The following is a 14134-nucleotide window of genomic DNA, read 5'->3' as shown; positions in this document are numbered from 1 at the left end:
AAATTCAGCTCAAAACTCTGAGTAACTGCTTCCTCCTCCTCCTAGCACATGAAGCACACCATGAGGAGGCATGAAGGGAGAGATCGTGTTTTTATGTATTCCTTGACATTCGTCTTCATATCCAGGGGTCACTAGAACACTCTTTCTTACGTGATTGACTGCATATTTCATACATGAGGCGTCCCGGGGTGATCATAAATCCTCAGAAACCCAGCATCAGTATATTTTTTTCCCAAGTAGTGTATGTGAACTTCCGGCTAAAATATTTGGAATTTTACTTTTTGGAATCATACTTTTTCAGTATTTCTAAGAAAATGATGTTATTTATGTATTGGAGGAGACCACACTCTTGTCCTGCTGCAGGACAAGAGCTGCAGATAAGAGCCTCCCAGAACGTTGCTAGTCTCCCTGGGGCAGACTGAGATGGATTACCGAGTTCCCTTTGCCACATCCCTGATAAACTTGCTTGTGTTTATAGTTCTCACTCTGTGAATCCAACGTTGGTGCTGGTCAACTAATTTTGAGGTCTTCAGAGATGTGACAAGAAATGTAGTATTGTTGTTTGGGGGTAAGTCAGAAGTAGAGGACCGTGTCTTTCTCCCATTATGTTTTGATGCTAATCCCTGCCTCCTTTGTTTCTATTTATATGTACAAAGAATTATGCCTAAACCTTAAAAAAATAGTGCTTGCTCTCAATCCTGAAATTGTTTTTTATTGTCCTGCATATCCTCTGTTGTAGTGTAATATGAAATAATCCATGCCTAGGCGCCAGAATGTTGTTTTAAAAACAAAAATATGGACAGGATGGTTTCTGCTCACACGGTCCTGCCTTTGCGTCCTTGCCCCTTCACAGTTACTATGACTTAACCGAGCTGAGTTGTCTCCTGGCCTCAAAGTATCCCTTGTCAGAGCCCTGGGTCCCTGGGTCTGTTCACTTAGGAGTTGGTGGACCATCATCATAGCCTCCTACACAGTGGCCATTGGCTTGCCTGGATGATTGATGTGAGAGAGTCCTTGTTAGCCATGGTTTTGTGTAAGTCTAAAAGCAACATGGCTGGATGGCTCAACTGCTCTGGTTCCTACAAACTTTCCTCTTTGGGATAGCATCTCTCTCCATCTTGATAGCTTATAGACCCAAACACCAAAAACACACTCAAAGAAGGTATCCAAAAACTTTCTCTGTACTTTTTGACATTCAACTTCACTGTTTTGGGGGTCGGGGAGGGGAATGCTAGGGAATGCTGAGTTTACTTGATCTTTCTACTTTCCAGAAATTGAAGACCCTCAAATTATTCATTATTCTTTCATATGCTCTGGTTGAGCTTGACCAGAAAACAGGAAAGGATTTAAGCTTCCCAGTTCTGCAGACTCACCTATTTGGCCGAGGGCTTCCAGCTACCTTCTTGAGGTCCTTGGCAGTGTTGGTGCTCTTTCTATCGTCTGGTTGAAGCTGTGTACTTAAACTGCTTGTTGGTATAACTTTGCTTGCACCTTCTGACTAAGACACCATATCCTTACCACCCCGTCTTAGCTCTCCTTTCCCCCAATTTTCCCCACCTTTCTGAACCAAGACAGAGTAACACTTCCACCATACATCACTTCCACACACACCAGGCACCTGTGAGGCAGGATCTTATCCTCTCAAACTTCCCTTTCTCACACCACCAAGAAACATAAGGAAGATAAGCAAGTGCCTGGAATGGGCCAGGCCGAGCAGTAACCTAGAGGCACAGAGGACGCACTGAGTACCAAAAGGAGAGGATGGAGGAGTGCCGTCCCTGATGTGGCCTGCCAGAAGCCATCTTCCCTCCATGCGGCTCCAAGGACAGCACTCTGTGGTGTGCAGGGGTATGATGGCCCCTGCTAGATGGCTTCTTCTGGTCAGGATCACATCTTAGACAGCTTGATCGTTTTCCGGCACCTGTCCCTTTGCCCTTGCACACAGGCGTTCTCTCAGTGTTTTCTGAACCATGGACGGAAACTCTGAATTAACTTTCCACTTGTTCAGTATCATTCCAGTTGTTATCTGAAAACTGCGGACCCCACTCAGTGTATTCTCTTCTCAGAGAAAAGCACAGGACTGCCCTTGACTGGTGGTGCCCCCTTTCTGTGGGTCCCCCCTGTAAGAAACCTGTATCTTTTCCACACTTGCCTATTTTTAGTCATTTTCTCCAGACTCTGTAACATCTCCCTCCAGCTCCAGCTTACTCAAACACAGACATTCCTGAGCTAGAAGTTCTAACTGGAAGCTAGTTACTACCTCTCCCACTCAGCTGGTTAGACCTTTTTACTGCTGACTGGTGAGGATAGGAGGGTCACTGACTCTGTCCCCTGACCTTGGCAGAATGAATGTCACCTAGGAGCCCTTAAAGTTCCTTTCCTGGAGGACCACCTGCCTGTTGTCTGGGAACTAGACCTTGTTTTCCTTCTATGATGCAGTAGGGCATGTTCTCACTTTTAAGGAATCATTTATGAGAGAGAGCCCCCTCCCCTACAAAAGAGGCCCCAAATAAGAGTACAATCCTGAAAGATTATGGACTATGAATTGTTTCTGATGGAGATCACTTGGTTTTCCTGTTTCTCTTGTGATGAGGGGGTTGCCTTTTGGTAAGGGAAAAGATTTTTATAGAGTTAGACATCATGGAAATCCAACCCAGATTTTTTATTTTTTTTTTTAAAGATTTTATTTATTTATTTGACAAAGAAGAGACCACACGTAAGCAGAGAGGCAGGCAGAGAGAGGAAGGGAAGCAGGCTCCCTACCGAGCAGAGAACTCAATGCAGGGCTCCATCCCAGGATCCTGGGATCATGACCTGAGCCAAAGGCAGAGGTTTTAACCCATTGAGCCACCCAGGTGCCCCAACCCAGATTTTTTAAAAGCGTGATCCTGGGATGCCTCGGGGGCTCAGTTGTTAATTATTTGCCTTCTGCTCAGGTCATGATCCCAGGGTCCTGGGATTGAGCCCTGCATCAGTCTCCCTGCTTAGCTGGGAGCCTGCTTCTCCCTCTCCCACTCCCCCTGCTTGTGTCCCTCTCTAGCTATGTCTCTCTATGTCAAATAAATAAAATATTTAAAACAAATAAAGGCATGGTCCTCTCAAAAAAGAAATAGCAATGCAGTAATCTTAACGTGACAACAATATGGCAGATTATTGAATGAAGTAGATTAACCTGAATAACTGCTATGAAATGTCTTCTCTTAAAAAATTAAAAATTAGGGGCACCTGGGTGGCTCAGTGGGTTAAACCTCTGCTTTCGGCTCAGGTCATGATCTCAGGGTCCTAGAATAGAGCCCCATATCAGGCTCTCTGCTCAGCAGGGAGCCTGCTTCCCTCTCTCTCTCTGCCTGCCTCTCTGCCTACTTGTGATCTCTCTCTCCCTATCTCTCTGTCAAATAAATAAATAAATAAATAAATCTTTAAATAAAAATTTAAAATAAAAACATGAATTTAGTTGGCAAAATATTCCAAATTCAATTTTCTTCATTTTCATCTAAATTAAAACTTTAAAGAGCAAAAATTCAAATTACAACATAAAGGAAGTACCAAGATACGGTTCCCAGTTCATATGGGTACACTTGTCCACGTTAGTTGCTCTCCAAGGAGAATGACTCCCTACTACAGGCTAAGGAAAGACTTATTTCATTTAGTTAAACAGAGTTCCTAATTTCTGTAGCCAAGGCTTTTTTTTTTTTTTTTTTTAAAGAAGGTTCCACGCCTTGCGTGGAGTGCAGTGCAGGGCTTGAACTCACAACACTGAGATCAAGACCTGAGCTGAAATCAAGAGTCAGATGCCTAACTGACTGAGCCCCCTGGGTGCCCTGAGCCAATGCATTTTTACGTGGAATTTAAAATGTTATTCTGTATTTTTCACTTGGCATTCTTGTTTCTAGTTTTTCAGAGAAATCATGGGAGCTTTTCTTTCTTCTTAAGTTTTCTCATAATTGGGCAAGAGTAGCAACATGGGACCCTCTTTGAACAAACATGAATGGAACTTTTTGCTGAAAATAGAAGAGAAGCTTCTGTCCACTTCCGCTGTTCCTGCCTGGCCTATAGATGCTCAGTGATGGGAGTTATCCTAGTTATTCATGGTGTTTAACAGAAGAATTTCCCTCCCCTCTTTTTCATAAATAGTTATGAAAGCAGTTGTTTCTGTAAGTCGGGGTAGTCATGTTGTACTGTTTGGGGCACTCGGGGAAGAACTGCTCATCTGCTGGTTTTTACAGAGCTCGTACTGTGTACCCAGCATTTTAGATGCACTCCATGCCAAGTAATACACAGTAGGCATAAAAGGCATACAAAAGCCAAAGGTACATGAAATGCTACTCTAAAAAAAGTACAGAGCAGAGAGCACAGTATTTGAATGTCTACAAAACATTGCAAACCAAACCCATAACTACAGTGCGTGACTTCACTGTCAGAAAGATTGGTAATGTTTTTGCCCTGCTTTTGATGGAGAGGGCAAGAGAAAAAAAATGGCATGGCAGATGCAAGGTATAATTTCTTCTACTTAGGAGTCGTCCTTGATTGCTTCTTATCCTCATCTCCCCTGACCCCCAGCCATATTCAGTTCATTGGCAAGTGGTGTCTATTTTGCCTAAAAATTCAACTCCAGTCCTCTATGTGTCTTCACTTCATCTCCACCTCCCTGGCCTGAGTCATCATCCTCTCTAGTCAGGATGTCAGCGACAAACTGCTCTTCCTGTTTCCTCTCTTGCTTTTCTCCAGTCTGTTCTCCACAATGAAGCTAAAGGAACTCTTGAAAATATGCATCAAATCATGTGATTCCCAATTTAAAAGTCCTTAGTGCTTTCCCCTGTTCTTGGGCTAATATCTGAATTCACAGAGTGGTCCATGCTCTCTCTAGCTCCTGTCACTCTCCCCTGCCATGGGTGGCTCTATCTCAACCTTGAGGTCACAGCCCAACTGTCACTTCGCAGGGAAGCACCATCCTCCCACTCCACCACCACCAGAAGTGGCCAACCCCCAGTTTGTTTTCTGTCATATCCCCATTTATCATGATCATCTTATTTTTAAATTATTATTATATTATTTTAAAATTAAATTATATTATATTTTAAATTATTATATATAATATATATTATATATAAATTATTATATATATTTTTAAATTATTATGATTGTTATTATTTGATACAGTAGTAGGTGTGCAGTGACTATCTTCCCAGCTAGGATGTGTAATTCATCATAAAGTCAGGGCTCACCTGCCTTTTTCCAGGAGTAGCCCCCATGCCAGGCACATAGTCGACACTCAGTAAATATTTTGAAAGTGAAAGAGCAAACTGTACAAAGAGTAAAATAATTAAATCCCTCTGTCTGGATCAGGGTTGTATGGAATGTCATTGTGAAGTTGGAGATTAGGAGGAAGCTAGAGAATTCAAGGAAGACCTTTCGTGATGAACAGGGAATTCATACTTGATAAGATAAGCGATACACAGGCCAAAGCATGGCACTCTGTTTGTTTTTTGAGACTGATTATTTAAGCAGTGGTGCCCTAGCTGGATTGTATTAGAGGAATTAAGAGCTTTGTGTTAAGAAATGATTGCACCCACACGGAAAGGGTGACAAGGACTTGGATAGGGAGATGCTGGGGAAAATAAGAAGAGGTCAATTTGAGATTCCACAGTTTGGAATTTTGTAGTAATGATGCCCTGAAGTGGTCCGAATAGACAATATTATGCTTTCTTTATATGTGACCATAAAATGCCAGCCAAAAAACCCCACTTTATTTAAAAAAAAAAATGTTCTCAGATAAACTTGACCGAAGCTTTTGACTACACCCCAATTCCCCCTTGGCTGATGCCCAGTACTGACATGCTGATGTCGGGGTGGGTTTAGGAGAAGAGAAGAAATAAGAGCAAACTTTTCCACTGCCCTTGATTTAATAAACAAGATAATGTACATGAAAAGTGCTCCCTGTAGTTAGTTAAACTTTTAACCAAATACTTAAAAAAAAAACAGTGCTGGTATTTACATTTTGCGACTCTACCTCGCATTATTTTTTCCTGCCAAATTACCATCTGAAAGAAAATTATCTGAAACTGTTTTCTTAAGATACTACATTTTTTAACATTGTTTCTCTTTTTTTTGTTTAAAGCAATTGAACAAGAGGAAGAAAACGGTGACAAACACATGATTGGGGCAGAAGCTAGAGGTGTCCCAGATTCTCAGGTATGATCAGTTCTGTGGCCCTCTCTCACGACACCTGTCTTCTGCACTGGGCATGCTGACATAAGGCAGGGGTTTGCAGATGATACAGATCGGACCTTCTGTGTTCTGTAAAGAGTGGTATGCCTGGGAACAAAGTGCTTGTTTTTGATAGAATGGCATTTCACAGGAAGGACCCTAAATTGTTAATTATATTTGTAATTTGTCTCACGAGGGAGGGACAGAGGGGCAGACATCCTCCACTTTCCAGAAAAAGCAAGGAAATAAATAAAGAGCTCAGAGAGACCACCCTAGAGCAGCCCATCCCCTGGAGATGGCAGAGAAGAATGGGCTGGCTGACAGCGGGGCAGGCGGGGCTGGGCCACACAGACGGACGTGTGAGACGGACGTGTGATGCCTTGCCTTGCCTGCCAGAGATTCTCTGCCAACGCCCACCATCTAATTCACGGCACAGATATGCTTTGACCAGCGTCTCATCTCCAAACAGCACTGTGGCCTCACCACTTACACCCTAGCATTCTCAAATGCTAACTTGGTGTAGATCAGAGCATTTAAAGATTCTTGGCTTGGCCTTTCCAATTCTTTCCTTTCCAGTTCTAAATCTATTGGTTCTGGTCAGAATAATTACATTAGCTTTTTTAATCAAGATGGCACAGGCTGCACTAGTTCAGTAAGTTGAAGGAAGGAACTGTTGGGAGTCTTTTTGCTGTGGAGATACTGAAAATTCTGCCATCACCAAGCTCATACTGAAATTGCCTTTCAGGCTTTCAAGCAAATGTGGGCAGGGATTTCCCCCACTGAATGTATTCAAGACTCTCTCAAAGGTTTCTTAAGTCATAAACTATTAGTGAGACAGGTATTTCTAAATATACATTATTGTTCTTTACTTGTTTTGAGCTTACTCTGTGGGCAAAAGTCTGTCGTAAGGGAATCGTATTTGTGTCTCAGGAGGATACACAGACCTGGCTTTTCAAGATTCTTTGGTCTTCTGTGGTTTTCGATTCTGCAGGCCATCTTTCCAAATGCTCTGGAGTTAGCATCCTCAGCGGTTCAAGTCATGGAGGGTGAGCTCAGAGAAAACTTTGAGAATTTTGCCATCAGAATTAGAAATAAATGTTTGTGTATGCCCATGGGTGTTTACGTTGACTCCAGAACATATTACTTTGATGTTTGGTGTATGCACACATAACGGATAGAGCATCTGTATGCTGGGCTCGCTGGTATTTCACATTGTTGTAGTTTTCACTCTGCAGCATATTTTAAGCAAGCAGAAATTGATTTCTCACTCCTTCCCCAACCGTGGAAATACATCACTCTGGGAAAAAATGCCCAGGGGCTGTTGAAGACTTCGGATGTATAAAGGGTTAAGATGGAGAGATGGGGGGACGCCTGGGTGGCTCAGTGGGTTAAAGCTTCTGCCTTCGGCTCGGGTCATGATCCCAGAGTCCTGGTATCGAGCCCCGCATCGGGCTCTCTGCTCAGCGGGGAGCCTGCTTCCCTCTCTCTCTGCCTGCCTCTCTGCCTACCTGTGATCTCTGTCTGTCAAATAAATAAATAAAATCTTTAAAAAAAAAAAAAAAAGATGGAGAGATGGAATCTCCTAGACACATTTCCCCCCTCCTGAAAACTCTAATTCTCTCCTCAGATGTTCCCTCCTTTCTTTCCTTTTCTCCTTAAAAATATCTTTTCTGCCTGAGAAACTCCCTGTTTTAATGCAGGGATGTGTGGGGTGAGTGGAGCGAGCATGTAGACTGGGGTTTGCCTCCCAGCCTTTCTTCTGCAACAGCCTGTGTCCTTACACAAGCTCTTCAGCATCTAAGCCTGGGCGTTCCTGCAGAGTGACATCAGTGACTTCATCACCATGGTGCCCTCACCAGCCAAGTCCCTGCAGGTGACCGGCATGCAGGGTTTTCATCTCTGTGAAGTAGGTGGTCTGGGGGCTGAAATGAGGCAGTGTAGGACATGCCTGCATGTGAGAGTTTCAGAGGCAGCGTGTCTGAGGTCCAGAGTGCAGCCTTTGGGGCCAGACGGCCTGGGCTCTCCTCCTGGCTCTGCCGCTGGAGCCTGGGCAACGCGTTCTCTCCTGACCTTGGAGCCCTCTTCTGTCATAGTACCGAGAGTTCATTTGGGCAGACCATTAGATGCAGTAGGTGCTCGCCAAAGCACTTTGTTCTATTCCCTGCACAACAAGCCCTGGATTTACCACCGCTTTACAGATGCACTGGTATGTGCCGGGGCCAGGAATCAAACCCAGGCAGTCCAGCTCTGATACCCTGGCTTTTTTTTTTTTTTTTTTTTCCAGTGTTCCTAGATTCATTGTTTATGTACCACACCCAATGTTCCATGTAATACGCGCCCTCCTTAATACCCACCACCAGACAACCTGGCTTTAGCTTGTGCTAACCTGCCTTTCTAACGTCTGTAAAATGGGGGTCATGGTTGGGTTGTTTTGAGGGTTAGATGAAGATGTGTGAGGCAGAACAGTGCCCAGCACATAGTAAGTACTCAGAGAAGTTCATCTCCGTGAGTTACTGCTGTGGTCGTGATCATCTGTCACATTGCTTTTCGGTTTGCATATCAAAGGTGTCTGGCTCCCTGGCAGTATTACTCTCTAACATTATGCTGTCTTCACATACATAAACATTCTACACTCATTTATCACTCTTTATATAGGACTAAAGGATTAGAGAATTTTTTAATCAAAATGTGTAAAATTTGGGGAGCACCAGGGTGGCTCAGTTGGTCGAGCGTCCAGCTCGTGATTTTGGCTCAGGTCGTGATCTCAGGATCGTAGGATTCAACCCCATGTCGGGCCCTGCACTCAGTGTGGAGTCTGCTTGGGATTCTTTCTCCCTCTCCCTCTGCCCCTCTCCCAGCTCTCCCTCTCAAACAAATCTTTTTTAAATTAAAAAAAAAAAAAGTATAGAATTTTTGCAGTGACTGGGTGGCCTGGTTAGTTAAGCATCCAGTTCTTGGTTTTGGCTCAGGTCATGATCTCAGGGTCATGTATTGAACCCCACATTGGGCTCTGTTCTCAGTGGGGAGTCTATTTGAGATTCTCTCCCTCTGTCCCACACTCTCTCCCTGAATAAATAATATTGTAAATGAAAAAAAAAAAAGTGTAGAATTTTTGCCAGGTTCTAGTTTAGGGCCCTTAATGTGATCTTTAATGAGTAATTTATAACGTATTGAACTTTGGAAATTCTTCCTTTGCTTCAGGTGTCCATTGACCACTGATTCAGTAATTATTTTCATGTCTCCTAGCCTCCATTTGTATCAATCATTTTAACATTAAGTGATGGTAACTGTTAATTGTATAAAGTAATTGATTATCAGTAACCGAAGTGTGACTTCTTTTTTAATACACAGAAGAAAGCTGTTATTTAAAGCTGTGATAATGATCATAGAAAATAGATGATCATTTAAAATCCTTTATGTTGGAATTTATTAGAATTTGCTTTTTTCTTCTTCTTTATCACTTGTCAACTTTGCTGCCCTGCTTAGCAGTGCGGACAGTAATGTTTACAGACCTGAGCTGAAATTTCAGGTCCAAACAAGACAAAATATTAGTGTCCTCCCTACTCCAATATGAAAGTTCAGGGAATCAAGTATATGAAATATGTAAACCTTTTACTTCATCAGCTATGTAAATGTATGGCAGTGCATTTTTTAGATTTATCAGAAGAGCAAATTATCTAAGTATAATAGATTAAGAAAATATTTGAGGGAAATAGCAATTATAAATTCCATGTAATTATGGCTTATCTGCCTCCTTCCCTCCTTCCACTCTGCTCTGGCAGGATGGAGTTTCATACAGTGTTTATATAGGATGGTTCTGTCCAACCAAAATGCAATTCCAGAAAGGAGGAGGATCCGAGAAGTGAGCCTTCCTGAAGTTGGTGCCTTACCTGGACAGTGAGGGGCCAGGAGTCCCTGAATGACTCTCAGGCTCTGTGATGCACCAGCATGGTGTCTGAGGCCTGTCCTATTGATGCCCTGGGTGTGAGTAAACCTGCCTCACGCTCCCCATCACATGCACTTTTCACTGTGGACGCCATGTGGCCCTTTCCCTCAAGGAAGGGGTATATTTTTCTAGCCCAACCAAGAGGAAATTTTTCATAGTTTTCTTTTCCTCTCTGAAGAAATTTGAGAAAATGAATACTTGGTGCCCTACAAAATAAAATAGCTATTTATGATTATTATTATCAATTTATAATTTATTATTATATTTAATATAGTATAAATATTATGATTCTATAATTACCATATGATATATTCTAGTATATATTACATATTATATTATGTTATTTTATTATTTTTAATTTTTTTTAAAGATTTTATTTATCTATTTGGGAGAGAGCATGAGAGGGGAGAGGTCAGAGGGAGAAGCAGATTCCCTGCTGAGCAGGGAGCCCGATGTGGGACTCGATCCCGGGACTCCAAGATTATGACCTGAGCCGAAGGCAGTCGCTTAACCAACTGAGCCACCCAGGCGCCCCCATATTATGTTATATTATTAATATGTTATATGTTTTAATGTATTATTTTTATGTATTTGTTATTAATATTATATCTAATTTATTATTATTTAGTGTGAATTGTGTTCAGAATTTTCCTGGAAGGGATTCCTTTTTTTTTTTTAATTCTTTTTTTTTTTTTTTTTTAATAAACATATAATGTATTATTAGCCCCAGGGGTACAGGTCTGTAAATCTCCAGGTTTACACACTTCACAGCACTCACCATATCACACACCATCCCCAATGTCCATAACCCCACCACCGCTGGAAGGGATTCTTAATATTTATTGCTTAGGGAGTATGTGCATATAGTTGAGTCAAATAATATATCTTCCCATCCCATCAGTGTTTCATCATTTGAGTTTTCTAATTTATGAATTTCTGTGTGAGATTGAATTGTTAAAGAAGTGACTCTATTTAGTAATGAATAAGAATTTATCCAAATGCCATGAACCTGTATTAAGTAGCATTCTGTTACTGCAAAAGTGCTTACTTGAAAAGTGGGCTCTTTTGTTCTAGTTTTCCTTCTCTTTTTGTATGATGTTTTATCTAAGTGTTTTAGAGAAAGTGGTTTTTAAAGTGAAGATAATGCAAACAGTGTTTTATCATACACGAAATCTGCTCTTTCACCTTTTGTCATGAAGGTGTTTCATATATCATCCTTGTAATGTTCCTAAGGGAATCCTGTCCAAGCACCATTTAACCACAGAAAGAATGGACCCAACATTTTTATGACTCCGTTTATAAAGGAAACAGACTTTAATTTACATTCACAACATTGCTCTCCTCAAACACTGAAAATCATATGAATAGCTTTAATTATACATTACAGAGATTTTTTTTTTTTCAAAGCAGACCTTGAAATGAGGCTCTTAAATAACTCTTCTGACAGTTCCAGATTAATCTTTTATTTTTTTTCTGGCTTAGCAGTGTTAGGTAAACTGTTTATAATTAATTTTGTATAGACAAATTAAGTAGTTCAAGAAGTGAAAGTCTAGATCAAGGGCTGTTACTTATCTTGCTTCTCCTGCCATAACAAAGCTCCCAAAATATATTAATAAATTCATGGGTTTTTCAAATTAAATCACTAAATTACAGAGCTGTGAAAGGGACCCCCAGAGAACATCTGGCTGAGCACGGTGCTTCCTCAGAGGACTGTCTTAGAAACTATCTAGGATGTATGGGCGTCTCTCTGGGCTTCAAGTTCTCTAGGGAATGAAGAAGCATTCATAACCCTCCTGGAAAGCCTTTTTTTGATGGTTGTTAGTAAGGAGTGCTGTAGAATTGATTATCTTATAAAAAGACATCTAGAAATTATGCAGAAACCAGAAAATTCAAGACTGCAATATTCCTTTTTTAATTACAAGATGTTTTAATTATAAATATGAAATAATTGCTCTGAAATCCATTCTTAAAAGTAATAGCATTTTGTGTTTAAAATGCATAATTTGTGCACCCAAGTACTTGGTTCTAATAAAAATGTATTTCCTCATTAAAGAAGAGTCTGTATTTAGAATCCTAAGCATATGATATAAAGAATGTTTATTGTTACGTAACCATTCAAGTTCCCACAGAAACCAAAAAAACAGTTAAGGTGTCCTAAGTTTTCACTACTCAGTCCCACCCTCTTTTTGCTAATGATATCAGTTATTTTTTAAAATGTATATGATGGGGTACCTGTGTAGCTCAGTTGCTTAGGTTTCCGATTCTTGGTTTTGGCTCAGGTCATGACCTTGAGTCGTGAGGTCGAGACCTACACTGGGCTCTGTGCTGAGCCTGGAGTCTGCTTGAGACTTTTTCTCTCTCTTCCTCTGCCTCTCCCCCAACGTACACACACTCTCTCTGTCTCTCTAAAATAAAAAAACATCTGGGGCGCCTGGGTGGTTCAGTGGGTTAAAGCCTCTGCCTTCAGCTCAGGTCATGATCCCAGGGTCCTGGGATCGAGCCCCGCATTGGGCTCTCTGCTCAGCGGGGAGCCTGCTTCCTCCTCTCTCTCTGCCTGCCTCTCTGCCTACTTGTGATCCGTCAAATAAATAGATAAAATCTTAAAAAAATTAAATTAAATTAAAAAACATCTTTTAAAAATAACCAAAGAATGTACATGGGTCAGTCTCCCATATACATACCACGGAAAGACCGTCTCCAAATCAGAGCACATGGGAGCTTAGGCCAGTTAACTCTGAAACCCATGCTGGTGAGGAGGAACGGGCTCAATCTCATGCCTGTTAGTTCTAAGACGCTTTCCTTCTATGTATCCCCCTTCCTGGCCCCAGTCCCCCCAACCCCAACACACACACACACACACACTCTGTTATACAGGGCACCCACGGAGAGATTAGGACTAATCCATCACACTGCGAAATAAACAACCACAGGGCAGGTCCTAAGGTTGCAGGGTCACGAACCTCCTCTCTCGGCTCACAGGACAGTATGTTAAATGCTGTCAGGATGACATGGATGGAGAGAGAAGAAATTCTAGCTGGCCGACATCAGTGAATTTTTTAGATAACAGAAATTTATTCCTCTAAGTGTCAGAGCTTTTAAAGGATGTTAATCATTTGTAATATAGGAATCCCCCTCCCTAGTTTCCTTGCCTTTTTAGTTTGAAGGAGGATATTTAACACCACTGATCCTCTTGTACCTCTCTAGTATTGATTAAAAGTGCCTCTTCAAGATCAGCCCATGTATTTAGCATCACATCAGGTAATGGGCTCCACTAAAATCCCAACAAACAGAAACATGCTCCAAGGAGCATGGCTAGTATGGTAAAGGAATCTAAAAATAAAATCAAGTGGCCCCTTAGTAGTGCTTGACCATCTTATTCTACTTCCCTTGTCCCGTTTCCTCCCAAGTTGGGAGGCGGCAAACCACAGTTGACTCCCAGTTTTTGTAAGTAAAATGTTACTGGAACACAGCTGTGCTCTTTCACCCACCTATCATATCTGCTGCTTTTGTACTAAAACTGCAGAACTGGGTGGTGGCACAAGAGACCATGTCACCTACGAATCGTGGAATATGGACACTCTGGCCCTTTCCCCAAAAACTGGCCAACCCTTGCCATTGCAGTGACTACTACATGCATTCTTTTCTTATACCTCCACAGCATCTTCTCATATTCTCTATTCTCAACTGATAACTTGACTTATTCTTTGGGGAAATAGAAGCATTCAAAAAAGAATTTCCAGGAGGGCCTGGGTGGCTGTCGGTTAAGCGTCCAACTCTTGATTTCATCTTAGGTCATGATCTCAGGGTCCTGGGATCGAGCCCCACGTCCAGCTCCTGGCTCTGCTGGGAGTCTGCTTGAGCTTCTCTGCTTCTACCCCTCCCTCAACTTGCACACATGCACATGCTCTCTCTCTCTCTCTCTCTCTCTCTCTAATCCTTAAGAAGAGAAATATGCCCGCCAAACTACATATTTACCCATGT

The 14134-nt window shown here is 41.8% G+C and overlaps 1 protein-coding gene across 2 annotated transcripts in view; it reads left to right on the top strand.

Annotated features, from left to right (window-relative positions):
• The window catches only part of RAPGEF5 (Rap guanine nucleotide exchange factor 5), a 228595-nt gene that overhangs the window by 110884 nt on the left and 103577 nt on the right, over positions 1 to 14134 (top strand). For both annotated transcript variants that reach the window (XM_047694569.1, XM_047694570.1), the window contains exon 8: positions 6119 to 6192. In XM_047694569.1, coding sequence (XP_047550525.1) covers positions 6119 to 6192 — 74 coding nt within the window. The remainder of the gene's footprint in view (positions 1 to 6118; positions 6193 to 14134) is intronic.

This window comes from Lutra lutra, chromosome 11 (genome assembly GCF_902655055.1).
Source record: "Lutra lutra chromosome 11, mLutLut1.2, whole genome shotgun sequence".
Taxonomy (NCBI): Eukaryota; Metazoa; Chordata; class Mammalia; order Carnivora; family Mustelidae; genus Lutra; species Lutra lutra.
Note: the sequence above shows the minus strand (reverse complement) of the source record. Positions and strands in the feature narration are given on the sequence as shown.